The 25892-nt window shown below is 55.8% G+C and overlaps 1 protein-coding gene across 6 annotated transcripts in view; it reads left to right on the forward strand.

Moving 5' to 3' along the window:
* The window catches only part of HDAC4 (histone deacetylase 4), a 291067-nt gene that overhangs the window by 163211 nt on the left and 101964 nt on the right, over positions 1-25892 (forward strand). For 5 of the 6 annotated variants that reach the window (XM_053902909.1, XM_053902908.1, XM_053902900.1 and 2 more), the window contains one exon: positions 13601-13845. The exons of the other annotated variant lie outside the window; for it this stretch is intronic. In XM_053902909.1, coding sequence (XP_053758884.1) covers positions 13601-13845 — 245 coding nt within the window. The remainder of the gene's footprint in view (positions 1-13600; positions 13846-25892) is intronic. 6 annotated transcript variants of the gene reach the window in all.

A 25892-nucleotide genomic window follows, 5' to 3' on the forward strand; every position in this document is an offset into this window, starting at 1 on the left:
TGCTGGTCCGTTGGTGGCCATCCGGACCGTTTCAGTGAGTGCCGCGACGTAGGACAGCGAATCTCGCACGAGTCGCGTGCGCACACACAGGAATTTTCCAAGCGTGACCACACTTAGGAGAGGGATTACCGGGCCACCGAACCAAGATTCAGCTTTATAAGGGAAAGCTGATGATTTTCCCGAAGGCCCGTCCCCACTTATGTGCCCCGTGGCTCTGCTCAAAGCTGCAGGGCGAGGTGGCCGTCAACCAGGAGCTCGCGGAGTCTCCCGCTTTCCTGGGTCACTCAGGTGGTGTGGCCTTTCAGCCAAGTTTCCTCTGCCATGAGGAGCCCTTCTGTGAGAAGCCTATTTTTCTTGCCATTTTCTGTTGGTCTTTTTCGTACAGAATAATCGGACTCACTTACACGTAATAGATCCAAGTCCTTCGTCAGTTCTGTGGTGCCCACCACCCTCTCCAAAGGCTCGATCTTCCACTATGTTCTTTTTGGGTTTTTTTAATGTTTATTGATTTTGGCGGGGGAGAGAAGGGCAGAGGGAGAGGGAGACACAGACTCCGAAGCAGCTCCAGGCTCCGAGCCGTCAGCACAGAGCCCGACGCGGGGCTCGGACTCAAGAACCGCGAGATCGTGACCTGAGCCGAAATCTGACGCTCAGCCGACTGAGCCCCCCCGGGGCGCCCCGACGGTGTTCCACTTTTAAACTGTGTCTGAGGAGCAGAAATTCTTAACGTAGCCAAACTGATCAGTTTTGTCTTGTGGTAAGCACTTCATGCGTCTTGAGTTTTTCTGAAGTTTTGCCTTTCAGAGTCTTAGTTGCCGTGGAATTAACTTTGGCCTGTGGTGTGAATGGGGGTGAAATCGGTCTCCTTCACGCACGCGCTCCGCACTCTGTCTTTCCTGGAGGGCCCTGGCCGAGGACTCGTGGCTGCCTTCTGCAGAAGCGCCTTGACTGCTGGGCTCTTTTCTTCCCTGTGGTTTGAGGTCCCTGTTCCGTTCCTGGAACCCTGTGCCTCGGATCCACGGACCAGCCGGAGAGGATGGGGAGCTTAATGACCGTCGGTCTTCTTGTCCCCGATTTGGTCCATCTCCCCACTTACTTCAGTTGTTTAAAATATTTCCCATTAGTCTTCATAATTTTTATCCATGCAATTTTGGGGGCTTTGTTTTCCTTTAAATATTAGGCCTTCCTGTTTCACATCGAAATGTGTTAGCTCTGTCATGTTGATCTTACCTAGCATTTCACGGAACGTCCTTGGGAGTTCTCCTGACTTGTCTGTAACTCACTTCTCACGGGCCGAGGGAGGAGCTGTGCCCGGGCAATCCTAAGGCTCTGTGGATCACGATGACTTTGCCTCTTCCCTCTCTGTGTTCTGATTCTAGCAGCTTCTCTGGGACGGTGTTGGCTAGAATCTTGTCTTGTTCAGGGTTCATCATTAAAACCAGTATTTGCTGGGGCGCCTGGGTGGCTCAGTCGGTTGAGCGACCGACTTTGGCTCAGGTCATGATCTCACGGTTCATGGGTTCGAGCCCCGAGTCAGGCTCTGTGTTGACAGCTCGGAGCCTGCTTTGGATTCTGTGCCTCCCTCTCTCTCTGCCCCTCCCCCACTCATGCTCTGTCTCTCTCACTCTGTCAAAAATAAACGTTAAAAAAAATTTTTTAAGGCAGTATTTGCTGTGGATGTTGTTTTTTGTAAAGATCTTTTTTTTCAGATTAAAGAAATTCTCTTTTATTCCTCGTTTGTTAAGAGCTTTTATAAGGTGAATAGTTGTTGGATTTTATAATATGCATCGTTTCATTATTAAGATAATCATTATTAGTGTAGTGAATTACATTTATAGATGTTCAGCATAGATGTGGCATTTCTCAATTTAAAATGACACTTATTTTGGCCTATTATCTTTTTTATAGACTGCTAGATTAGGCTTGCTAATAATTTATCTGAGATTTTTGTGGCCATATTCATGACAGAGACTATAATTTTTCTTTCTTATGCTGTCTTTGTCTGTTTCCTTAACAAGGTTTTATACTGGCCTCATAGAAGGGGCTCAGCAGTGCTCTCTCTTTTTCTGTTCCCTTTGAAGTTTTCTTTAAAATTGAATGATCATTTAGTTGAAAGGTTAGTAATACTGTCTCTACCACGGTCCTTATGGGAAGATTTTAAAGTGTCGATTCATTTTAGTTTGTTATGATAGGGTAACTCTGTTTTCTATTTTTTTTTTTTGTCAATTTGGGAAAGTTACATTTTCCTAGAAATGTGTCCTTTTTTTTAATCTTTCAAAATATTTACATATTATTTTCAGAGAGCGAGCACACGGGCAGGTGAGGGGCAGAGAGAGGGAGAGAGAAGATCCGAAGCAGGCTCCACACTGTCAGCACAGAGCCCGATGCGCAGGGTTTGATCTCGTGACCCAGGGATCATGACCTAAGCTGAAATCAAGAGTCCAACACTTAGCCAGCTGAGCTCCCCAGGCGCCCTGAAAGGTGTCTGTTTTGTGTGGGTTTTTAAAACGGATTGGCCTGAAGTTGTTCATTACAGTTTCCTGTATTTTCGGTCTCTGCTGTACCTACAGTCTGGTCACCTTTCTTGTTCCTCTAATTTGCGCCTTTCTCTCTCCTTCTAAACCACTCCCAGACGTTTGTCTGTTTTATGGGTCTTTTTAAAGAACCCATTTTTTGTGTTGGTATATGAGAATGTATGTAACGACTGTTTTCCATTTCTTCTGTATATTTATTATCTCCTTCCGTTTTCCTGGCATCTATTCCAGTGTTGTTTTTTCTTCTTAGAGACACATCTAGCTCATTAGTTCGCATGCTTACTATCGTCGAAGGTAAGTATTTAGGGCCGTGGGTTTTCCTCTGAGTACCGGAAGAGTACAAGTTTGCAACTGACTGTGTAGACTGTTTTCATGATCTTTCCATCCTAATTCTTCTTAAATGGTTGTTTTGATTTCTCCTCTGACCCATATTTAGGAAATGTGACTTAAAAAATTAACTTTGTATCACAGAAAATGTTGGATCCATTCCAACGTGCAGAAAATACTAGAAGGATCCTGCTGTCCCCATCCGCCAGCGGAGGCGGTGCCCGGTCACGCCCAGCTGTGTGTTATCTGCGTCCTTACTCACTCACCACCTCTACCCTCATGAGCATTTTGAATTGAATCCCACTCACTGTACCACCACATCTGCAGCTACGCCAGCGTCTGTGTCTCTAAACGCTAAGAACTCTGTTTTAAACCTGAGGACGGTGCCGTGTCCGTATTCAGACAAGATTAACAATGACCTAATTATATATTCACCCGGTGTTTATATTGTCTCTGGTGGTGGTTAATATATACATATTTAGTCTGTCGTTTGCCTCGGGGTCCACTTGACACGCACACGGTGATCGGTATGTCTCATAAAGTCTCCCTCCCGCTCACCCATCCATTCTCCTCCCGGCCTGTTGTACTTGTTTGTTTCGACCCTTGAAGTTCATCTTTGAAGACGCTCAGTTGCGTGTCTTGTGGACTTTTCCTGTGTTTTAAATCCTGCTTGATTTCACCCATCTCCCGTCTTATCATTTAAGATAGACCGCTGTCGTCTGTGTTTCCTGTAAATTAGCACTTAGATCGAGGGGTTTGGTCAGATTTAAGTGTGATTCTTTCTGGCAAGACTTTATAGTTGTGGTGTGCACCTGCATCGGGAGGTGCCCAGCTCTGCAAGTCTGTGTGTGTGTGTGTGTGTGTGTGTGTGTGTGTGTGTGTGTGGTTAACAGCCATATTTCTTTTTTCTCCTTAAAATTCTTTTTGATCGATCTCGGACCCCCACTGCTTTGGAAGTTAAGTGGGAAACATTACTGTTACAAAGGCAGAATGTCTGAAGTCGGTATTTTCTGCCCCAAGCGTCTAGAACACTGGTAACTCTTGACACGCCTGCATACCTGCCTCTTGCCCAGTGTTTTCGTGGCCTTTTAGTTTAGGTGGTCTTGTTCCTACTTTGTGTAGACAGTGTTTGTTTGGACTCCCCTTCTTCACATTCGTGTACGTTTCTCTGCTCACCTTCTCCCCTACCGAAGGCTTGATGGCGAGTTCCTAAACTCTCATTTTTCTTCTGACACGTGTCCGTGTGCATTCTGTGCTCGTTCTTGAAAGACAGTTCCCGGAGCACAGAACTCCAGCTTGGCCATTGCCTTCTCTCGGCACTCGGGGACCCATCACCCTGGCCGTTACCCCGTTTCCCCTGTAGAACAACCACGCTTTGATTTCAAGGTCTTTGGAACTTTTTCTTCAGTATCTGCAGTTCCAGATACTTATTTGACTCTTGACTTATTTTTTGTTTTCTCCTGCTCGGTGTGCTCTCTGTGTCTGCAGATTGAAGTCTTCCGGCAACTCTGACCCTAGCGGAGGCTCGCGGTTAGGATCGCAGTCTGGAACGGGACGTCCAGGACTGAGGCAGGCTCTGGCAGAATCCTGTTTTTAGCAGGCAGACGCAGGGGGTAAACCAGGGCCTAAAAGTGAATGCTGCTCCCTTCTTGATTTCTAGAACCCTGCATGGAAATCCCACGCACAAAAATACAATTCAAAGGGTTACCTTTAATACAGTCTGCACAAGACGCATATCTCTCCCTGCCCCACACCAGAGTAAGAAACTTTCCCATATATAGAATCTATAAAAATCCACGAGTACCTCTATGTACTATATTTATTTCTTTTACATTTTGATCTCCGTTGAAAACAAAACAATATAAAACCAAATCACCTCTTCATGTGCCATAATCCTTTTGATTTTTCAGGCATAAGGTAACTTGTAGTAAATTGTTAATATAAGCTTATTTCTTTGGCATTGCACGTAGATGTCTAAATGAGACACACAGAGATGATACCACCCGTATATGCTTAGCCACACACGAGGCTAAGGCCACTTACGCTGTATGCATTCCCTAGAGACTATTTTTTTTTTATATTTTTTTTAAGTTTTATTTATTTTTGGGACAGAGAGAGACAGAGCATGAATGGGGGAGGGTCAGAGAGAGAAGGAGACACAGAATCTGAAACAGGCTCCAGGCTCCGAGCTGTCAGCACAGAGCCCGACGCGGGCCTCGAACTCACGGACCGCGAGATCGTGACCTGAGCCGAAGTCGGCCGCTCAACCGACTGAGCCACCCAGGTGCCCCTCTAGAGACTATTTTTAAGTTTTTACTTAATCTGAATCTTTACATGTTAAATCTTGACCTCCACACCTCATCTCCCCCTTACACACACACACCCACACACACCCACAACACGGTGTTAAATAGAGTAATTTTAATCCAGTTGAGACCACTTTGGGGGAAAGCGGCATTACATATAAATCAGTATTTTGTGTTTTTGTTTTTTGTTTTTTGCTTTTTTTTATAAATCGGTTTTTTGAATGCAACGGGACTACGCATGTTCAGTGCTTTAGAATGATATCGTTAACAGGTGCCGCATTCTGACGTTTCACAGCGAGATGGCAGGTTGAACACAGGTGTCCAGTCTTTCTCCCGAAATTCACAAAATCCCCCAGAAAAGGCCCAGGTCACAAGCAGAGTTCGCCTGGACGCGACGCGCGGAGCGACACGCGGGTGTGGTCTCTAAACACTGCTTCCCACCAGAGGGACCCAGTCCTCCTTGGAGCGGCACCTGATTCCACACAGAGGTCAAAAGTGTGCGAGAATTTCCCGGCACACCCGGTCACGGCGGAACGGAGGGCTGCAGCGGGCGTCCGGGCGGCTTCCGGGCCAAACTGAAGGGCCCTCGCTGTTCAGGGAGGGGGGCTGCCGTGCACTCTATTGACCTGGTCTTGAGAAACAAAACCCCTCCTCGTCGCTCACATACGCAGGACGCTGGGCACCAACTCGTTGTTTTCAGAAATTGGCAAATAAAGGAAGAGAATCAGGCGCTTGCCCTGCCTTCCTTCTGGAAACTGTTTGTCAGAGTGGGAAGACGGTTGGGTCGGGGTCCCTCCTCGGTACTGAAATAAGGTAGCGAATCCCTGGACAGGTGCACCTTACCACCTGACCGCCTCACCTCAGCAGCCATCTGGGCAGAAGAGCCACGGACGCGCAGGAGCTCAAGGAACCTCTGTGGGGAGGTGGTCTTGCTGGGAAATCGGGCTCCAGAGCTCACAGGGCACCACGTTCACCCGCAGCCCAGGCGCCGTCCACGACGTCCAGAGCAGAGCATACTCCGCGGGACAGATGGGCAGTGTCTGTAGCCCATAAGTTGGAAGGGGTGCCGGGGTAGGGGGGAAGGGGAAGCCTTTAGAGCAAAAGAATTGAAGGCACGTATCAGCCAATAGAATGTAAGGACCTTTTGTGGGTCTTAATTTGAATACAGTTTAAAAGGCATGTATGGAACACTCCTCAAAACGGGAATGCTTTGAGGCCAATTGATAATATCATGAAAGAGTTGTTCATTTATTTGGGTATATTAATGGGATGTGATTGTGGTTTCAAATTTTTTTTTTAATGTTCATTTATTTTTGAGAGACAGAGCACGAGCAGGGGAGGGGCAGAGAGAGAATCCGAAGCAGGCTCCAGGCTCCGAGCTGTCGGCACAGAGCCCGACGCGGGGCTCGAACTCACGAACCGCGAGATCGTGACCCGAGCTGAAGTCGGACATTCAACTGACTGAGCCACCCAGGCGCCCCTGATTGTGTTTTTTAAAAGAGTTCATTCAGGGATACTTTCGAACTACTATAGAAAAAAACGCCTTACAGCCGGTGTCCCCCAGTGTAATCCAGAACGGAAGGAGGTGGGGGTCACGCAGAAGACACGAGGTTCGCCATTAGTTGGCAGTTGTTGGAACTGAGGGACGGACCCCTGGGACTTGATTCAACTGTCCTCTCCGCCTCTGTGTGCTTCTGAGAATTTCCATAAAAAATTTTTAAAAACGTATTGCAGAGAAAGGTCATAGGCCCCGGGCACAGGCGAGTGGAAGAGGGAGCATCAGCAGCGGCCCCGGATGGGGGTCAGAAGGCAGGTGCGTCAGTCAAGGCCCGTCTGCCAGACCCTCGCCACTCCCCCACCCCCACGGACGCGCCGCACACGCCCCTCCTGGGGCAGCAGCCCCCATCTGCGACGGGGCTGGGAAGGGCGGCCAGTCAGACACGCTAGACTCCCGGACGTGCTCCCCACTGTGCTCCGGAGTGAGCCCCCCCGGGGATGGCCCGCTGGAGGATTTTTCCTCCGGGAGAACGTAATCCAGAGGCCCTGGCCGGGGGACACCAGCAGGTGGAGGGCGTGGGCACCGTAACAAGAGCAGGGGCATAGCTGCGTTCCCGATGAGCGGCGAGCACGGAGACCCTCACTCAGTACCACGTCAAGGTGGGAAGGCTCCTCCCCAGGAAGAAAGGCCACCCCACGCGGACAGCTTCTGGGTGAGAGCCCCACTCTGCCGGCAGCCTGCGTGGGAGTCCCTGCCAACACCCGTACTCGGAGCAGCCTGGCGGCCGGGAAGACGAAGGCAAAACAGACAGATGTGGGAGGACCGAGACTGTGCAGGGTTATCGGTGCCGTCCTCCCAGACCAGAGCAGGTACCTCGTCCACCACGTGAGAGCACGATGCTCTTAAGGGGCCGTCGTTCTCTGAACGTGGCCGGTGAGTCGTCAGTTAAAAACGTCAGAGCTGAAATGGTGCGAAACCCGATGAAGAGGTGAGAATACGTGTGTAAGGAAGCCTCATAAAATTGAGCACAAGCAAGAAAGAGAGAAAAGCAGAGGATCCTTCGAGATCTACCGAACGTAAGAAGTTTCAGAAGCAGAGAGTGCAAAAAGGAAAGCCCCAAGAAGATAACTCAAGGCTGTCCCCGGGGGAGGACAGAGGCTGCCTCGCTGACCGGGCCAGCTGAGTGCCCCGCCCTGGCCGGAGGAGAGCCAAGCCCTGTCACCGTGAAATTGCAGAACCCTGGGGACCAGGACAAGACCTGACAAACTTCCAGGGAGAAAAATCTCGTCCCGTCAGAGGATCCGGAATCCGGATGGCTTCAGTTTTCAGTAACCATGTTGGGAACAGGAGGGCCAGACAGTGGTGCTTCTAGGATCCTGAAGGAAGTGAGCTTCCGGCTGGAGTTCTGGAGGTAGCAGTGCATGGAGGGGAGATGGCTACGAGCAGAACCTCCCTCCCCAGGCCTTCTCTCGAAGGCACCCTGGGAGCCTGAGATCCTGCAGGACGAGAGGAGGGGACAGAGACGGAGGAGGGCGTCCCCTGGAGGAGGAGGAGGCCGGCCCCCTGATGGCAGCTGCTCAGGGGAGCCTGGGCCACCTGGCCGGGCGGGAACTCTCCGGCTTCTGGGCAGGTGCCTGTGCCTGGGGGGCCTGAGCCCGGGAGCCTGCCCCTGACCCTTCTCTGTCGCTGACCTGTCTGGGCCAGGCCCTCCTGCTCCCCTCCCTGCCCCGCCCCCCTCGCTCCTCTGCGAGGGGCCTTCGTGGTGCCTCGTGGCCGAGGGTGGAGGCTGGCCACCGAGGACGCAGGAGCAGGGACTCTGCATCCGCCCCACCAGATGCCGCAGCGGGGTGGCCTCTGGCTTCCTGGGGGTCGCTCGTGACCTCGTCCCAGACAGACCTCTTTCTGCCAGCTGTCCCGGAAGCCGAAGGCAGACTGGACTCCAGCCTCTTCCCTCTTCCTGGGAGTCTCCGTCACCCTCTTGTGCTCACTGCTGTCAGCCAAAGAATGGGTGTTTGGGGACACGCGCGTGGATGGCATCACCATAAAGAAAAGCAGGGGATGCGTGACCGAGCCAGAATGTTGTGGGGGGTGGGGGGGCGGGCACACGATTTGGGGCGATTCTCTGATTCTTCGTTCACTCTTGCTCTGCCCTGACTACGCGTCCTTCAGCACGCGCGAGCTGTTTCACGGTGAAGATGAAAACACTCTACATAAGTTACACATTTCCAACAGTCCCCCACCCTCCTCCTCCCTCCCCCCGTCACACACAGACAAAATGTCAGAGTGAGAGGAAATCATAGTTACATGCTTGAAATATCTATTATTTTTCCCTGCGTCTGAATGAGTCATTCTTTACTTGAACAGATCCTAAACTTTGGCCATGTTTTCTAGAGAATAGTGCTCGTCTTTATTTCGCATCTGTATGACGGCGTTTAGCGGAGAGGATCTAACCCACGTAATGGAAAACTACAGTGTCCTTTTTGACGATCGTTTATTTTAAAAAATAGAGACTGGCAGATTTTTTTTCGCTTTCCGATGGCGAACTTGTAATTCAGACAGCACAGCCTTGCCGTTTCTTATCGAAACGCTGAATATGGTCTTTGTGCTTCTACTAACGTCATGAGTCCGACTGTATTACTATGTTTCTCAAGGCACAACCTATAAAAGCAATTTTCTACTCCACATAAAATATTCATGAGAATACAGGCTTTTTTGTTTGGATGCTGCATTCTTTAAGTAGAGAAGGTTGTATTGTTTTCTTCGGGGAGCTTTGGGTCAAAAGCTCTGGCAGCTTCTGTGGAGAATGCCTGGCCTGTCAAATGGTTTTTGATACAGAAATAGTACGAGTCGCATATGATACACCCGCCAGCAGCTGGAAAGAAGGGGGACTGTGGCCGTGATCCCCCCCGCACCCCGGCTGCACCAGGCCCGGGACAGCGGGGCTCCGGCCATGTCGCCCACCCGCCGGGCCGCCTGACTGGCCGCGCAGGAGGGATAAGGAGGTGGCATTTCTCTGCAGGCCTCGCCAGGGTCTCCTTGTCCCGCGTCCGTTCCCACCCCGGCTCTCGTGTCTCCCTGCAGACGCGGTGTTGTTTCCACCGGCAGAAGCCGCTGACGGCGCCGCTGACGTAGGTGATGAGTAGCTCTTCCTTCTGTGTGCCCTGCTCTTAGCCTTCTTTAGCAGAAGAACGGAGTTTTGTGTGAGTTTTGTGTGGTAAACCGAGCAGTAGGCCCTCCCTGGCTAAGAAGCGGTCAATGCAAAAGGAACGTTGCAGTGAGAACAGCACGCCGTCCCGCGGACACCCGCACGTGTCCCGGCTCTCACCCTCCGCGCCCCGCTCACGGGCCCCCTCCGTCGTGTGCGGGCCCCTCGCCCCCCGGGGCATCCTCTGACCTCGGCCTTTCGTGTCTGGGGAAGGACTAGCGGGGGCTGCCGGGCAGTGCTCCCTTGGAAGATTCCCTATGCTTCCAGCCTCAGAAGGATCTGGGAAAGGTTTGAGGAAACGAAATGAGCTCCGGCTTGCATGTGGCAGATGTGCACAGCCCGCCTCGGCCCGCTGCTGAGAAGGAACCGTCCAAACAGCCTGGTCCTGCCCCGCGCCCCCACCTGAGCGCTGCTTCCCCTGCGGTGCCCCGCCCCCGTGCTTCCCCGTGGCAGGCACCCCACTGCCCGCCCTTCTGCGTCTGAGGCCCGGCCTCCCCCGCGCTGTCACCCGCTCTGGCCCCGCACGGACGCTCCAGGATTTGCGCGTGAAGACCCTGCCCTCTGAGTGGGGGTTGAGTTTTCCCTCAACCTGCGTCCCCACGCCCCTCCACTTACACCCTGACCTCTGGCCTTTGTTCACGCTGTGCCCCCGTGTGGACGAACCACCTCCCCCCAGCCCTGTTACAGGTTGGCCTGGGGGTGTCCCCACGCCCAGCACAGAGCAACAGGGCCCCACACAGCTCCCCAGTAAACGAACGTGTTCGTAGAAAAGTTCAGCCCGCCGTGTTTTTGAAGTTACTAAAAAGCTGCTCTGTGGTCAGCACCTAAAGGGATTGACCGCTAGACATTTCTGATGGTACCCTGAGCCCCTACGTGAAAAATTGGAGTAAGGAGGGGATCTGCTAAATGAACAGCAGCCGGGTCTTCTGCCCGCCGGCTCAGGGCCGGGCTCGGTGCCACGGAAGATCTCGGGTCCCCGGGCAAGATGGGACCCCTCGCACATCTTCTAGCGGGGGGCGCACCGAGTGGGGCAGCTGACACCGCGCAGGGCAGCGTGCTGATGTCACAGGCTCTCTGTGGCTGTTTACTTAAACCAAAACACTGTCGCTTCGCCAGGCAACCCGGCGCTGCTCTCACCTGGAAAGAGAGTCGAACCTTCTCACCGCAAGGCTTACGGGCTCAGTGCGTCGGTGCCTGCGTGGGCGTGTGTGACCCTGCAAGACACAGTCAGGTTTATCCTTAGAAAGCAAAGGCTGACTAACCTGGGAGGCCTGCCCCGTGCTCACCTGTGTCTGCAGCGTAAGAGGCACGTTAGCGGGTCCGCGGACAACAGCCTTCTCGCTGCACCCGTGGCCACACAAGGGTGAAACCGGGTAGCCGTCCGCAGTAACGGTGCTTCCGGGAGGCGTCCCGCACGGTCACCCTCGGGAGCGAGGGATCACACACTCCCTCGAGAGAGAAGAGTGGGCGTCGAGCCCTGTAAGGAGCCCAGTGACGCCCTCTTTCCTCCACGTTTGCTCACGGAGCTGTCCTCCCTGCCCTCGTGTGTGTTCCTTAAAAGAGAGTCTGAAGCAAATGGAGGAAGATATTGAGGTTTTCTACAACTGCTATTTATATGATTTTCCCATTTTTCTATATTTCATAATAAAAAAGATCAAGAAAGGCAACTGATAAAATCCAGCCTTTCCCAGCTCCGCGTGGTAGGAATGGGTAGGATAACGCTGCTCCCTGGTCCTTCCTGTTCATGAAAAACAATTTATTTGTGTAGATTTTGCTCATGTAAACAGCAAATAAACCCTCTTAATATATCAAAGCTTGATACGCCATTAGAAATAATTGGTTGCATACATTTTCACAGCTGGAGGGTGCAATCTCACTGATTGGGGGAAACGGAAGATAAACAGTCCACTGGCATTTTATCCTGGCCTTGTCGGGGCCCAAAGGATAGGACAATGGAATACTTTCTAAGAGGGTCGAAGACGGAGTATTTTCCCACCACCCTCTGGGCGGCTCTGCCTCTTCCCTCTGTTCCCTGGGGGTCCAGGGTGAGGCACTCCTCAAGGTAAAGCTGGTCCAGGCCCTGGGGCCCCTGTCAGCCCTGCCCCATGGGCCTCGGAGAGCTCCGGGCCCTGGAGCCTGAATGGCTCCGGGTCCTGGGGGTGGAGGAGACCGAGATTTTGTGTAGGAGCCGGACGCCCCGTCCTGGGCAGCATCCAGGACTCCGCCTGTGTGAGCCGCGCCCTGCAGGCTACACGGCCACGTGTTTGTCCAGGACACTGGGGCTCACGCCAGGTGACTACAACGAGGGCTTCTGCCAGAGCTGGGCCTCTCCCTCAGCAGTGTTTCCTAGCCTTGCCTCATCAGAACGGCAGGGCTGTGCCCGCGCAGTGACCACAGAAATGCTCCGTCCTGAGGGGCGGTTCCACGAAAGCGCCAGTTTACCGGGAGCTCTGGGCTTGTGTGGTTGCGGGGTACCGACTCCCCAAGGAACCAGATGATGGCTGGAATCGGAGGGCCCTGTGGTCTGGGCATCAGGTCCCAGGGCACGTGGGCGGGCCAGTCAGGAGGCCCTGGAACAAGGTCAGGTGCATAACGTGGCCCCACCGGCAGAGGATCCGGCCAGAGGTGGCCCTGATGGTAAGGAACTGGGGTGGCCTGCCTCCGCTGATTTTGAATTCCCATGTGAGTACTGAGCTCCCTGGAGCGGGAGGCCCCAGTCTCCTGCCCCGGGGCCCTGGGTCTGGTGTGTCACTTGAAGAAAGGGGCCCAGAGCAGGTTGAGGGGAGCTCCTGGGCCTGTGAGCTGCAGGAGCAAGGTGGGGGCGGGGGGGGGGGGGGGGGGGGGGGTGGAAGGTGGGCAGTTGCCCCTGCAGGGGACTGTTCCCCTGCCTGGCCGAGAAGCAGCACTCACGGCCTGTGCTTTTCAGCCTCGAACCTGCCGTAGGAGGAGTCCCCCCGTGGGGTTATGGGGTGATGGCCAGAATTTAAAACTTTGTGCACGCTTCTCCTGTCTGCAGTTTGGTATTGATCTGTAAGCATCAAGACTGATTTCGCTTCTGTTTCTAATCGGAATCACTTGAGCTTGTTTTCGGCAGTACATTAGTAGGAGGAAGAAAATCCACTCCTTGGTGGACCGCAGCGCCCAGGACCCTGAAGCACGTGCCGGGCGGGCGCTCACTCGCTGGCCGCGGTCGGGAAACACGTTTTCCGGGAGGGCGCGCGCCTCTCCACGGAAACGCGGGGCTGTCGCGGCCGTCGCGACCCCGTCAGCGGCGCACGCTCTTCTGCGCTTCGCGCACACAGGCCCTCGGTGGCTCCGCGAGGAGGAAGGACAAAAGCGCAGGCCGGCTGGCCTCTCCGCGCACTCGCGTTTAGCTCTCTTTACAGCCAGCTCCTTTCTCTTTCTTGGGGGACTTTCGGGGACGACCTCAGGGCGGCCGCTGGGTCCCCCCGGGGGCCTCTCCTTGCGGGGCGCGGGGCGGGGCGTGCGTCTGGCGGGCGCCTGTCGCGGCCTGACCTCCCACTCGCTCTCGCCGTCTCTGCCCTTGACCGCCGGAACGCCCCAAAGGCCTCCCGAGCCCCGCATTTTGAGCCGGTCAGGCAAGAGGGGGGCGGGGCAGCGTGCTTCAGCCCAGGGGCGCCCCTGGGCATCGGGCAGGGGGCGGGGAGGGGCCCGGGGACGCCGTGCCGCGGCAGTGACCGGCGCCTCTGTGCTGTGCTCTCTCCCGCAGTGGATGTGGCCTCCGCGCTGCCTTTGCAGGTCGCGCCCCCGGCGGTGCCCATGGACCTCCGCCTGGACCACCAGTTCGCGCTGCCCGTGGCGGAGCCCACCCTCCGGGAGCAGCAGCTGCAGCAGGAGCTGCTGGCCCTCAAGCAGAAGCAGCAGCTCCAGAGGCAGATCCTCATTGCCGAGTTCCAGAGGCAGCACGAGCAGCTCTCCCGGCAGCACGAGGCCCAGCTGCACGAGCACATCAAGGTCAGTGGGGCGGCGGGGCGCGTGCGCACCTGCGGGGGCCTCCCCCGCGCCGGGTCCCTCGGGAGGGGGGCGGCGGGGCCCCCGCGCACCAGCCGGACGCCGCGATGACGCACGGGACGCGCCTTACTGTGCTGACCCCAACCTGCCGGAGGCCCGCCGGTCGGGCTAATTGTGGTGCGTGCAGCGCGTTGTGGGAGAGTCACCGAGGCACGGGGCAGGAGCGGGCTTAAGGGACGCGCTTGACATTTCATTTCGTCCCAAAAGATAACACGTCCCCAAGTAGAAAAATTACCAGGGAGAAGAAACGCCAGAATCTTGATGGACGAGTGACCGCCTCTGGGTGGTGCGTTTATAAATCCTTTGCGTTGCCTTCTTGGGACTGGTCTTTTCTCAGTTGTCCCCATTGATCCTTTAGAATTGGAAAAATACGGCACTATTTTCTTTTCATTTGAATTTAATAAGAAAAAACTAACAGATTTATTTCCTTACTTATTGACTGTAGTTAGTCTCTGTAAATATTCATCCTGAGCCCAGGGTTAAAATTAAATACATTGGAAAGAACCACGTGTTAGTAACCAGTAGCAAAGCTGTGCTACATCGTGGACAGATCACTTGTGACAGCTGTGACCATAATAGGCTCCACTGTATTTAGCACCACGGAGAGAAGCACCGTGCGGGAGATACAAACAGGGCAGATTAAAAGCGAGAGAGAATCTTACCTTTCCCGGTAGCCAGCCTGAAACGAAACAGAAACCCCAGGTTGTATAATTCATCCGTTCTGTGTGGCAAAACACCCTAACCTCGGCGATTTAAAGCAACGAATGTGCCTTAGCTCATGGTTTCCGTGGTCAGGAATGAGGGGCAGCCCAGCGGGGGGTTGTGACTTGGGGTCCCTCATAAGGCCAGGGCCGTGAGACCCTCTTCTGGGCTCACTCACGTGGGTGTGGACGGGAGGCTCAGTCACCAGCAGAGCCTCCCACAGTGAGCACCCCGAGAGACCAGAACGCCAGGTCCGAGGTGCAAGCCCCAGTGTCTCCTGCGGCCGTCTGGGAAGTGACGCAGCCCCTGTCCTGCCTTATCCCACTGGTCGCGTGCAGCCCTGGTGCATCCTGGGAGGGGCCCAGACAAGGGGTGAGTAGCAGGAGGCAGGGATCCGGGAGTACCGTTGGGAGCCTGGCTACCGGAAGGGGAATGTGAGTGTGTCTTAAATAACCTCCCGTTTCCAAACTGTTCTTTCAACGTGTAATGTGTTAAAGGTTTTGTTTATACCACATCTCGGGACACCATCGTGGACGCTACGCACGGAGCGCGTCTCCGTGTGGACCGGCTGCGTTTCCGGCGCTCCGGGGCCACGCGTGGTCCGTGGCTACTATGCGGGACAGCACAGCTGTGGGGAACTGAGAGCCCTCACCCTGTGCTACCGGATGCCCCCGAGACACCCTTTCCATGGAGACCCGCACGGCCCGTGGGCGACAGCGCTCAGCCCCAGGCTTGGCTTTGTCAGGCGCCAGCCGGCCCCTGGGCAGTGTGTGCCACGGGGGCCACGCGGAATCGTTGGCGGGTCTGTCTCCTCCTGCTTCCGGCCGGTAGTTTCTTCCGTCGCAGGGTCTCAGCCACCCCCCCCCCCACCCCGTACCCGTAGAATACAGTTCGAAGTATCCATTGAATGGCCGCTGTCGACGGGGTGGGGGAGACGTGACTGTACCGGGGCCCGTGGCCTCGCTCTCTGTGTACCCGTGCCGGCGGGACCACGGGGCGAGGCCGCCCAGCGGTGTCACGTGGCTCGGCGGGCCGCATCACAGATGCGTGAGCACCGCCGGAGGCGCGTCGCGAAGGCTGTGTCCTCAGGCCTCGTGGGGCCGGGCCGGGCCGCGAAGCTGCGTGGCAGGCCCGGGGTCTTGGGAGCTGTGACGCGGCTTCGCTTCTGGGAGTTTGGGTTTGCTGTCGCCGCGCCTGCCGCTCTCGCCCTGAGGCGGCCGGCCCCCCGGGGTCAGCGCCGGATCAGCCAAGGCCGGACGGTTCCCTGAGCTGTAGGAGTCCCGGCCCCGTCGTCTGGACTGTAGCATTCTAGGCGGCGTGGGGGTCCCGCGGAGTGGAGGGGTCGCTGCGCTCTGTGCCCTCGGCCACCCGCAGCCGTCGTGACGGCCGCTTCTGACAGGTGTCCTCGGGTGTGCGGTTCGGGGGCCCACGGAGCAGGCGCCCCGCCCCTGGCCGACCCCACGCGTGCGCCTGCTGGTGGCCGCTGTTCTGCGTGGTGGGTGGGCGAGCGGCGGGGTCTGGGTGCGGCGACGTGCCCCTGGGGTCCAGGTCTGTGAGGGCGGCCTCGGGAAGCGGTCGCTGGCCAGCGGGAAGTCACGAGTTGCCGCTCTTCCCGGTGACCGCCTGCGGCCCGTAGGGTGGTCTTCCGCGGCGTGGCGGGAAATGAGAAGAGCCCCTCAGCGGGCCGTTTTGTCTTGTCCGTGAGGCTAGAGCCTCCCCTTTCTGGGAGTCCCAAAGGCAGACTCTTGGCTGTCCTGCGTCCGGCACGTGCCTCCAGCCCCGCCAAGCCCGGGTCCCCCCCGCTCTGTGGCGGCCTGGGCTCGGCCACCTGCGTTGTCACCCCGTCTTGGCATCTGGCGGGTCACTAGTCTGCCTTCCCCCGTCCTTCCAGGCGGGTCCCCTCGTACCCGGAGGCCGGCGGGCCCCGTCGCCGCCCCTCGCCTTTCGAGGCCAGAGCGCCGTGTGCCCCGGAAGGTCCTCTGTCCCCTGGTGACGCGGTTTGCGGCCCCGACCTGCTGTCCTGCAGGCCGCGCCCGGCGCCTGGCTGGGGAAGGAGCTCGGGAGCCACGTCCACCCTGCCCCCCCCGGGGCCCTGTGTGCACGTGACGGGGGTCTGCGCTGCCCGCGGACCCGTGGGGGTGGCCTTCTGTGCCCGCGACGCCGAGGAAGACCACGTGTCAGCTGAATTTGTAGCTGTGGCCGGAAGATGATTAACCGAGAATAACAAGCGGCTGAGAAGAAACGAAGCCTGTGCGGGAGAGGGGTCGTTGCTAAGCAGGAGGAAGCAAGAGACGGGAACTCCGGGACCCGTTGGTGCTGTCACCTTGGGGCGGGGCTGGGCTGCCCGCCTGCCTGGGGCCTCTGCCTCCGGGAGGGGGCAGGTCTGGCTTCCCCTCCCTGACCCCCTGTCCCCACCTGGGGCTCTAGGGCTTTGTGTCACTGCTTTGGAGGTGAAGGAGCCTCCCTCCCGAGTCCTCACATCGGCGCCCACGAGCTCCAGAGCAGCTACCACAGAGCCTGCGCAGGACCCCCCCCACCCCCACCCCCGGTGTCGCAGAGCCTGTGCCGGGACCCCCCCCACCCGCCCTGGTGTCAGAGAGCTTGTGCCGGGACCCCTCGTGCCACATAACCTATGCATTGACACGCCCCCTGGTTCCACAGAGTCTGTGCGGGGACCTCCCCCCCCCCAGTGCCACATAATCTGTTCCGACCACCCCCCCGCCGGTGCCACATAGTCTGTGCGGGGACCCCTGGCCATCAGGCTGCTCCACATGCCAGGTGTGCCCCTGAGAACTCCCCTCACCCACAGGGCCAGATGCTCTAAGAGGTGCCAGGAGCCCCACAGACATGGCTCTCACAGGCACGACCCCTCATAGATGTGGCTCTCATAGATGTGGGACCCCCCCCCCCATAGATGTGGCCCCCACAAATGTCAGCTGTGGCTGTCACACATGTGCCTCCCCATAGATGTGGCCCCCACAGATGTGGCTCTCACAGATACGGCCTCCACAGACATGGCAGTTCAGATGTGGTCTCCCCACAGATGGGGCCTTTATAGGCACGGCTCTCGTAAATGTCCCCCATACAGATGTGGCCCCTACAGATGTGGCTGTCACACACGTGGGCCCCCTCCATAGATGTGCCCCCCTACAGATGTAGCTCTCGCAAATAGACGTGGCCTCCACAAATGCGGTTCTCACAAATGTGCCACCCACAGATGTGGCTCTCACAGACACGGCCTCCACAGACATGGCAGTTCAGATGTGGTCCCCTCATAGATGTGGCTCTCAGAAATGTGCCCCCCTCACAGACGGGGCTTTCACAAGTGTGAGCCCCCCCATAGATGTGACCCCCACAGACTTGGCTCTCACAGATGTCGTCCCCCCCCATAGATGTGGCCCCCCACAGATGTGGCTTTCACAAACCTGCCCCCCCCCCCGCCCCCCCACGAACGTGGCTCTCACAAATGTGGCTCTGGGCCCGGTTCTCAAAAGCACAGGGAGAATCTCAAGTTTATATGTTCTCTGCATTTTAATCATGTGTTTTAGTTTTTTATGTGAAATGGCGATCATAAAAGCTGTTTAACCTCTGTAATTGAATCATTCCACCAGTTGGCTTTTATTTGGATGATTTAAACTCTCTTCATGAGCCTTCATATTGTTGGTGACATTCGGCAGTGAAGTTCGTCAGATTTCTTCAACACACAATCTAATTAGTGTCATTAAATCATCAGTGAATTTGAATAGGATTTTATAATTAAAAAGGGAATAACGTTTAAAATGTAACTTAAATTGCTAACTTTGGGTAAATGAGGTCTTTCATGAGGTTTCGGCCGTCAGCGTAGCACTTTGTACTTGATGCGATTTCTTGCCGGTTGTGGCTGATTCAGGTACCGTGTCCCGTGTCCCCTCCTTCTGTCCTGAACAGTGAGTTCTCTCCGGAAGAGGGTCCCAGGTGAGCGGCATAACCGAGGCAGAGGAGAGAGCGAGCTTCCGTGGGGCCAGTGTTTACGCCCGGAAGATTCTTTTTTTTTTTTTTTTTTTTTTAATGTTCTTATTTATTTTTGAGAGGGAGAGAGACAGAGCATGAGCAGGGGAGGGGCAGAGAGAGAGGGAGACCGAATCCGAGGCAGGCTCCAGGCTCCGAGCTGTCGGCACAGAGCCCGACAAGGGGCTCGAACTCACGAACCGTGAGATCATGACCTGAGCCGAAGTCAGACGGTCAACCGACTGAGCCCCCCAGGCGCCCCGTTGGAAGATTCTTAACCATTTCGTCAACCGGGATCGCATATGTGATGAAAAGACCATTGTCTAGATCCGCCGCTTTGGGGGTTAGTTGCGTTATTTTAATTTGTGAAAATTTTGTCCGAGAAACACACGTTTCCGATGCCTCAAGTTGAAAAGTAGCATTGCGCTAACCAGTAGAGCTGGCCGGCCCCGCCTCCCGCTGGGATTCCCAGGCCTCGGGTTGGTTCTGGTCAGGTGTGCTCCCCATCTCTCCCCGGCCAGCTCTGTCCTTCCATTGAAGATCCCACGTGGTGAGGTCCCCCTTGCGGAAATGACGTGACTCTCTTGCCCTCCGCCCCTCAGCACGTGCAGACGCTGCCACCACGGGCGCCTCCAAGCACTCAGGCCACGCTCTGATTCGAGAACTATCCCGGGTCTCCGTTCTTGTGTCTGTGGCTGCATACACACCACACAGTGACCACGTCCCCTTGGGCTCAGCTCCTGGCTCTTCCGCCCTGCCCGTCGTTGGCCTCGTTTCCGTGACCCCGATTCAGATCCCGTCCTGCAGCGTGGACGCGTGTGAGTTCTCACTGTGGGCGACCGCTGGTGATCACACTCACGGAGCCCAACCCTGGTTTTAAGTGTTAACAAAGCGGGCACACGATTTCCACGTTTGAAGGTGTCTGCGGTCTGAATTGGGCACATCTTTAGCCCAGGACCGACGATGGAAATACTCATTCTATGCAGAAAGGACAACGGTTGCATCGTCTAAGCCGGCGCGAGGCCCTTTGTGCTCGAGGGGCGACGGCCGCCATTTCAGAGGGGCTGCAAAGACCGTGTCTTGTGGTGTCTTTGCTTTCGCCCCGTAGCAAACCACCCAAGTCTGGCGCTTGGCACAGCCTCTGTCCGGTTTGCAGAGCGGCGTTGGGGGGGGGTGCTGCAGGTGTGGGCTTGCTCTCATGCTTCTGTGACCGGCTCTGGCCGGCTGGTGGCCGGCTGACCTGGAACGGCCTCACTCTGGCCTGGCGGTTGGCAGGACGTTAGCAGATCATTTGCTGGTCTCAGCGTTCCGAGCTCACAAGAAGACGGCGTGTTTTAAGCCTCTGTCGGAGTCCAAGATGCCGTTGCCTGCTGGCCAGGGCAAGTCTTGAGGCCAAAGTGAGGATTCACCTGGAAATCTACCCCAGGGAACGGATGTTGGGGGCATGCAACGAATAGGGGCCAGAAATGCCATGATCTTCTCCAGGAGACCCTGCCCCGTTCAGAGGGCGCCGAACTCCCTGAGTCAGGAGCACCGAGAAGAGGAGAAGCGGACAGGGCTGTGGGCCTCCCTGTCTTGGCCGTGGTTCTGGATTCGGCGTGGGTCCCTTCACCGCCATCCATGGGCAGTGGTATTTTTATAAATGTATTTTTTCCCCATGTTTTGCACAGACGCTTTTTTGTATCGGGAGCCTGGCCTTCAGCCTCACTGATGGAAACGCTGTGAGCACGAATGGGGCGGGGTTGACACTGGTACCGGGGCCACCGTCTCGGTTCCCCAGTGGCGGTCACCGTCTGCTGTGGTGGGGACACGTCCCCGTCGACCCTCCTGTGTGGCCCACCGAGCGGACAACCCCCTGTGCCCCAGGAGCAGCCGCCGACTGGCCCCGGGGCCCAAGCGTCCCTGGGAGGAGAGGAAGGCCTGCGCCCCGGGGCCCCTGTGCCCGTGTGTGGGAGAGAAGCGGGGGCCTGTGTTCGCGTGCGGACGCCGCCGTTTTCACAGGGAATGTTTCCACGTAAAAAGTCTCTCTGATCGTGTAAGTCGCTGATGTTAATTATTGATTGACTGGAGATTACAAAGAGGAAAATGTTACTCCAGTGCTGCGAGCTGGGAAAGCTGTCCCATCTGAAGCGTGTCCCTGTCATCTTCTGTAAGTTGTGTGCGTGTCTGTAGTTTCACGGGATTGGGATCACGCTCTGGCACGCGTTTTCTATTTGCTGTGCTGTCACCATTCTCTTTATCGTTGCACCTACTCGAGAAACATGATTGTAATGGTTTATTGTGGTATTACAATGAGCCATAATGAATTGAAATACCCCAAAACAGTTGAAGACTTGGACGCGGAGGTCATTTCCAGTTTCTCCTGTTTTCGCATCCTTGCGCATGCCTCCTGCCTCCGTCTAGACAGAGCAGAAATGCTATTGCCGCCCCGAGGTAAGTACCTGTCTGTACTTCTCGTCACCTATTGCCGAGTTCTTCCTCCCAAACCTGTTCCAGTCCTGAGTGAATGTGTGTCCGTCTGTCTGTCTGGGTCTTTCGCACCCACACCCACATGATTTTTCGATCGGCAAAATGTTAAAGCAGCGCGAACCAGGACAGGGAGCATTTACTGGCCCGTCCTGGAGGGTGGTGCCCGTGCTGGGTGCTTGCTGGCGCCCTCACTCCTGCCCGGCCTCTCTCCCACCCACGGGGAGGCCGGGCCACACGGTGACTCTGCCTCCCGGCAGGGGGGTGGGGGGGGCGGGCACGACGGACCCCCGGCAGCGTGATGCACTGGGCTGTACTTGTTCACGGTACGTTTCCATTCTGTCTCACATCCTGTCTGCTTCCTCGATGGGGGGTAACCGTATTGCTGTATGTTTATTAACTCGTTTCATTGATCCCTACCAATTGTCCTTTTCTTCGCTGTTTTCGTATTGCCGTGCTCTCTCTTTTTGGTGTATGGTACCCTTCGTAAATTAAGGGCGTTGTTTCAGTGTCCCTCATCTGTTGTCATTTGGCTGTCCTTCTTCGTGAACCAGGCGTTTCTCTGAACCCTTGAACTGGCGCCTCTCCCCTATGACAAGCGCGTGTTTGTTTGGCAGACGCCTCCGGCCTCCCCCCGCCCCGTGCCGACCCGACACAGCTCTCACCGGGAGCCTTGCGTGGCGCCGTCCGCCACCCTCCTGGTCCACACGTTTGTTCTGCACGTGGCTTCGGCGCCTTTTCTCACGGGGTCTCCCCTGGAGACCTGCTTTGAAGGTGCAGCGGGCCAGTGAATTAGCAGGACGTCTTGTAGTAACTGCCCAGCGTTGAATTCCTAACCTAGGAGTGCACGTCACCCTCTGACGATGTGAGGCTTCTTCTGTCCTGGCGGAAAGCCTTGTTTTGTTTTTCTCACGCAAGGCTTACAGGTTCTCTATTTATCGGGGGTATTTTATAGACTGTGTTATCAGAAGGGAGTGTGTTGCTTCCCTTTATTTACTGCCTGGCTACTTACCGTCAGTGCGTAGAAAAGCTCTGGATTTCCCGAAGTGCGTTCAATTTTCTCGTTAGTCCTGGTAAATGTGTAATGGGTTATCTCATGTGCTCCCGGTAGACGATAACGTCGTCCGCAAATAATACTTGTCTTTTCCTTTTTCTCTTGAGCTGCGTTGACTAAAACTTCCGTGACCACGTAGCGACCTGACCCACTCCATGGCAGCACACGGTGGGGGTCCTGGGCTCGTGGCTTGCGGGAGCAGCAGGGAAGGCGGGACCCTCCTCCGCCATGCCGCGGTCTCCTTCAGGATTGCTCTGGGGCTCCGTCTCCGGGCCCTGTCACCACTTGCCCTGTGCTGTTGAGTCAGGCACCCCCACTGGCTGGCTCCGTGAGCAGGTGGCGGGCGCTCTAAGGGCAGAGGTCTTCCCTGGATCCTGTGTGGAGAGACCCTGGCCTTTTTCTGTTGTTGGATCAAATCGTCTTTTGAGCTATTTTATAGTTTCCTAATGAGGATCTTGGTCATCTCCATTACAGAGGGGCTTTTCCACCGCCTCTGCCAGTTCAGGGTGTCAGGCAGGATGGAGCGTGCGATCCAGAACCGAGGCTCTGCCTGGGGTCACCCAGCCTTCCTGTGCTGCGTCTGCGGTAACCGCCCCGCTTCTGCTAAGTGGCCTCGAGCATGTCTGAGGGCGGGGCAGGCAGCGGCCACGCGCTCACCTGGCAGAGCCAGTGGAGAGAGGGACACTTCCCCGTGGCGAGTGTGTGTTCACGTTTTTCCTTGTCTTTATTTTTTTTTAAACTTTTTTAATGTTTATTAATTTTGAGAGACAGAGAGACACAAAGCATGAGCAGGGGAGGGGCCGAGAGAGGGAGACACAGAATCCGAAGCAGGCTCCAGGCTCCGAGCTGGCGGCACAGAGCCCGACGCGGGGCTTGAACTCTCGAGCCGTGAGATAATGACCTGAGCCGAAGTCGGGCGCTTAACCGACTGAGCCACTGAGGCGCCCGTTTTTTTCCTTTGCTTTAATAGAAAATACTTAGTTTCTTCCTCATTCATTTTTTCATGGTGGTGAAATTCACATATCCTAGGTTATCATTGGCCATTTTAAAGTGTATAATTTATACATTTACAATACCGTACAACCATGGCCACGATCTAGTTCCAAAATATTTTTGTCACCCCAAAAAGAAGCCCTGAAGCAGGCACTCCCCGTCTCCCCTGGCCACAGCCCCGGCAGACCGATCGGCTTTCTGTCCGTCAGAGTTCGCCCGCTCGGGATATGCCGCGTACGGGTCGTCACGCGCTATGTGGCCCCTTCACTCAGCGTAAGGCTCTCCGGTCTCATCCACGGTGCAGCTGTGTTAGAGCTTCCTTCCTTTTTCAGGCTGTGTGATATTCCCTTGTGTTTGTCTGTTCATCAGCTGATCTACACTTGGGCTGTTTCCGCCTCTCCGGTGGCCTTGCGTGGCGTTGCTGTTTGAGCATCTGCGCTCACCTCTCTGGGGTGGGTACCTGGGGTCAGGCTTGCCGAGTCGCGTGTAGCCCTCCGTTGAACACTTAGAGGAACCACTAAACCCGACTCACTTCTGTATTTCGGGAAGATGCACGAGAGCGCAAAATTTACAGTTTTACCTGCGTTTGGGTTGCCGCTCAGTGGCCTTAAGCACAATCGCGTGGTCGTGCGACCGTGAGCACCACCCGTTCCCAGGACGTTCTCATCTCCCCACACAGAAACGCTGTCCCCATGAAACACCGGCTCCCCGTGCCCTCCCCTAGCCCGGGGGCCACCCTTCTGCTCCGTGAACCGGACTCTCCTGGTACCTCCTGTGATGACGTCATGCAGTGTTTGTCCAGAGCCGCTATTCTCCGCGTGGGTTTAACGGTGGAGTTCAAGGGCCCGGGCGCTCAGAGTTGTGCGCTGCTGGCAAAGTAGCTAAAATAGGCAGGGCGGTCCGGCAGGCGAGGTCGCTGCCACGTGGCTGTGTCCAGACCCCTGCATCCGCACCCCTGATGTGCTCACACCTGGGCACGAGTGCGGACCACCACTGCCACTGTCTCTTCCCGTGGCCAGCCCCACACTGGCACTGGGGGTCCCCCAAACTCAGACCGTGGTGTCTTCTTTACGTTGCTGACTTAACACGTGTGCACAAAGGTACTCGAGCGGGTAAAAGTCAGGCCCGCTGTGTGCTTGTAAGAATGTTCTGTACCGCATGCCGGATAATACTGTTAGGGTGAGAAAAGAAGATGAACTCTGTTCAGTTTGCTAACGTTTGCAAGTGTTCCGGAGACTGAGCCACGGTCCGTCCTTGGGCTTTTCTAAGAGTACGCACCTTTGGGGACTGGTCTTGGTAGGTAAACCGAGAGTTAAATATGAACCCAGAAGTTGCTGACTTCCGGTTTAACCACCGGTCATTCTGTTGTGTTTCTGACAAGAAAGACAGACCGAACTGGGGCAGCAAACTGGACCAGACCGCGAACAGACTGCCACTGCGGGGGATCCCCACATCCCCGAGGAGTGCCTGGTTAACGGACTGAAGGAGGTGTTGGCTGGGGACCGCTCTATCCAGGCTGGGGTCATTTTTCTCCTTTCCAAGTGATGTCAGTTCAGGGGAACCCAGGGCCAGCTTGTGGCAGCTGCTAGTGGCACTCCATGCTTCTGGAAGCTTCCCTCTTGCATTGTGGCCTTAATGCCTCTGGGAAGGGTATGAAGAGGGAGCATGTCAACCTGTGTGTTTAGAGGGTCTAGTGAGTATCGGCAGGGGCAGGTGTGGGGAGGCCCCCAGTGTAGGATTGCCCCCCCCAGCACATATCTGGAGTACGCTGGTCCCCAGTACATACCTATATTATGAAAACTTTCGTGAGCCAAAGTGGCATAACGCAAAGAAGCAATCACCACTAATTTATACGAAAACCTTTTTGAGTGCATCCACATCGAGAAAATCGCCTCTTAGGCTTTTCTGATACTTAGGACACGTGTTGCTAGCGGATGCACAAAATCAATCAAGACCCAGCCCAGATGCTCGCAGACACGGTTCAGAGCTCTGGCGGCGGGGCGGGGAGACGGAGGGCGGTTCCCGGGCAGGGCTCGGCGGAGCCCCTCCTGCCGCCCCGTTGTGTGTGCTGCCCCTGGACCGGCTCGCAGCAGAACCAATGCTTTTCACGTATCTGCTCCCTTCTCCTTGTTTCAAGAAAGTGAAAATCTTCTTCACATTTCTTTGAAAACAGGCCCTAATGGAGGTCTTTCGCAAAAGCCGAGTGACGTAGCGCAAACTTTTCAGGAGGGGATACCTGTGCTCCCTGCAAAGGTGCAGAGGCCTCTCGCTTCCTGGCCTCAAAGGGTATTTCTAGTCTAGCAGGTGGAAAATAAAAATTATCCCCACGCATGCGCTTTTTTCCTAGCAAGGCTGAACTCTGTGTGTGTGTGTGTGTGTGTGTGTGTGTGTGTGTGTGTGTGTGCATGCACGCACGCGTGGAGATGTAAAATCTGTCAGTGTGATCTGTGCTGTTTGCACGGGTAGGAGAGAGTTCTAGAGCCATTCAGCTGACAGTGTGAGTCCTCGCCTTGCAGGCAGAGGGATGAGATGGAAAGGAAGCCTGGCTTTCTGGCCCTCGCAGCCCAGCCCTGATGTTTACTCTCATTATTACCTGTCCCGGTGGCTGCCCCAGGCCGGGGCTTCCAGGTCACCTGAGGCAGCCGTTAATGAGCCACTAGGACACTCCGGGTTGTTGCAGGCCGGTTCCTAGGAAAGCTCACCCTGCCCGCCGGCCAAAGTCCTGCGTCATCCCCGCACCTGTCTGCACCTGGGTAGCGTGTTTACGGAAGGAACCGCTTGTGAGGCG

The sequence above is a fragment of the Panthera pardus genome, unplaced genomic scaffold (assembly GCF_024362965.1).
Source record: "Panthera pardus isolate Hobbes unplaced genomic scaffold, ASM2436296v1 HiC_scaffold_10, whole genome shotgun sequence".
Classification (NCBI taxonomy): domain Eukaryota; kingdom Metazoa; phylum Chordata; class Mammalia; order Carnivora; family Felidae; genus Panthera; species Panthera pardus.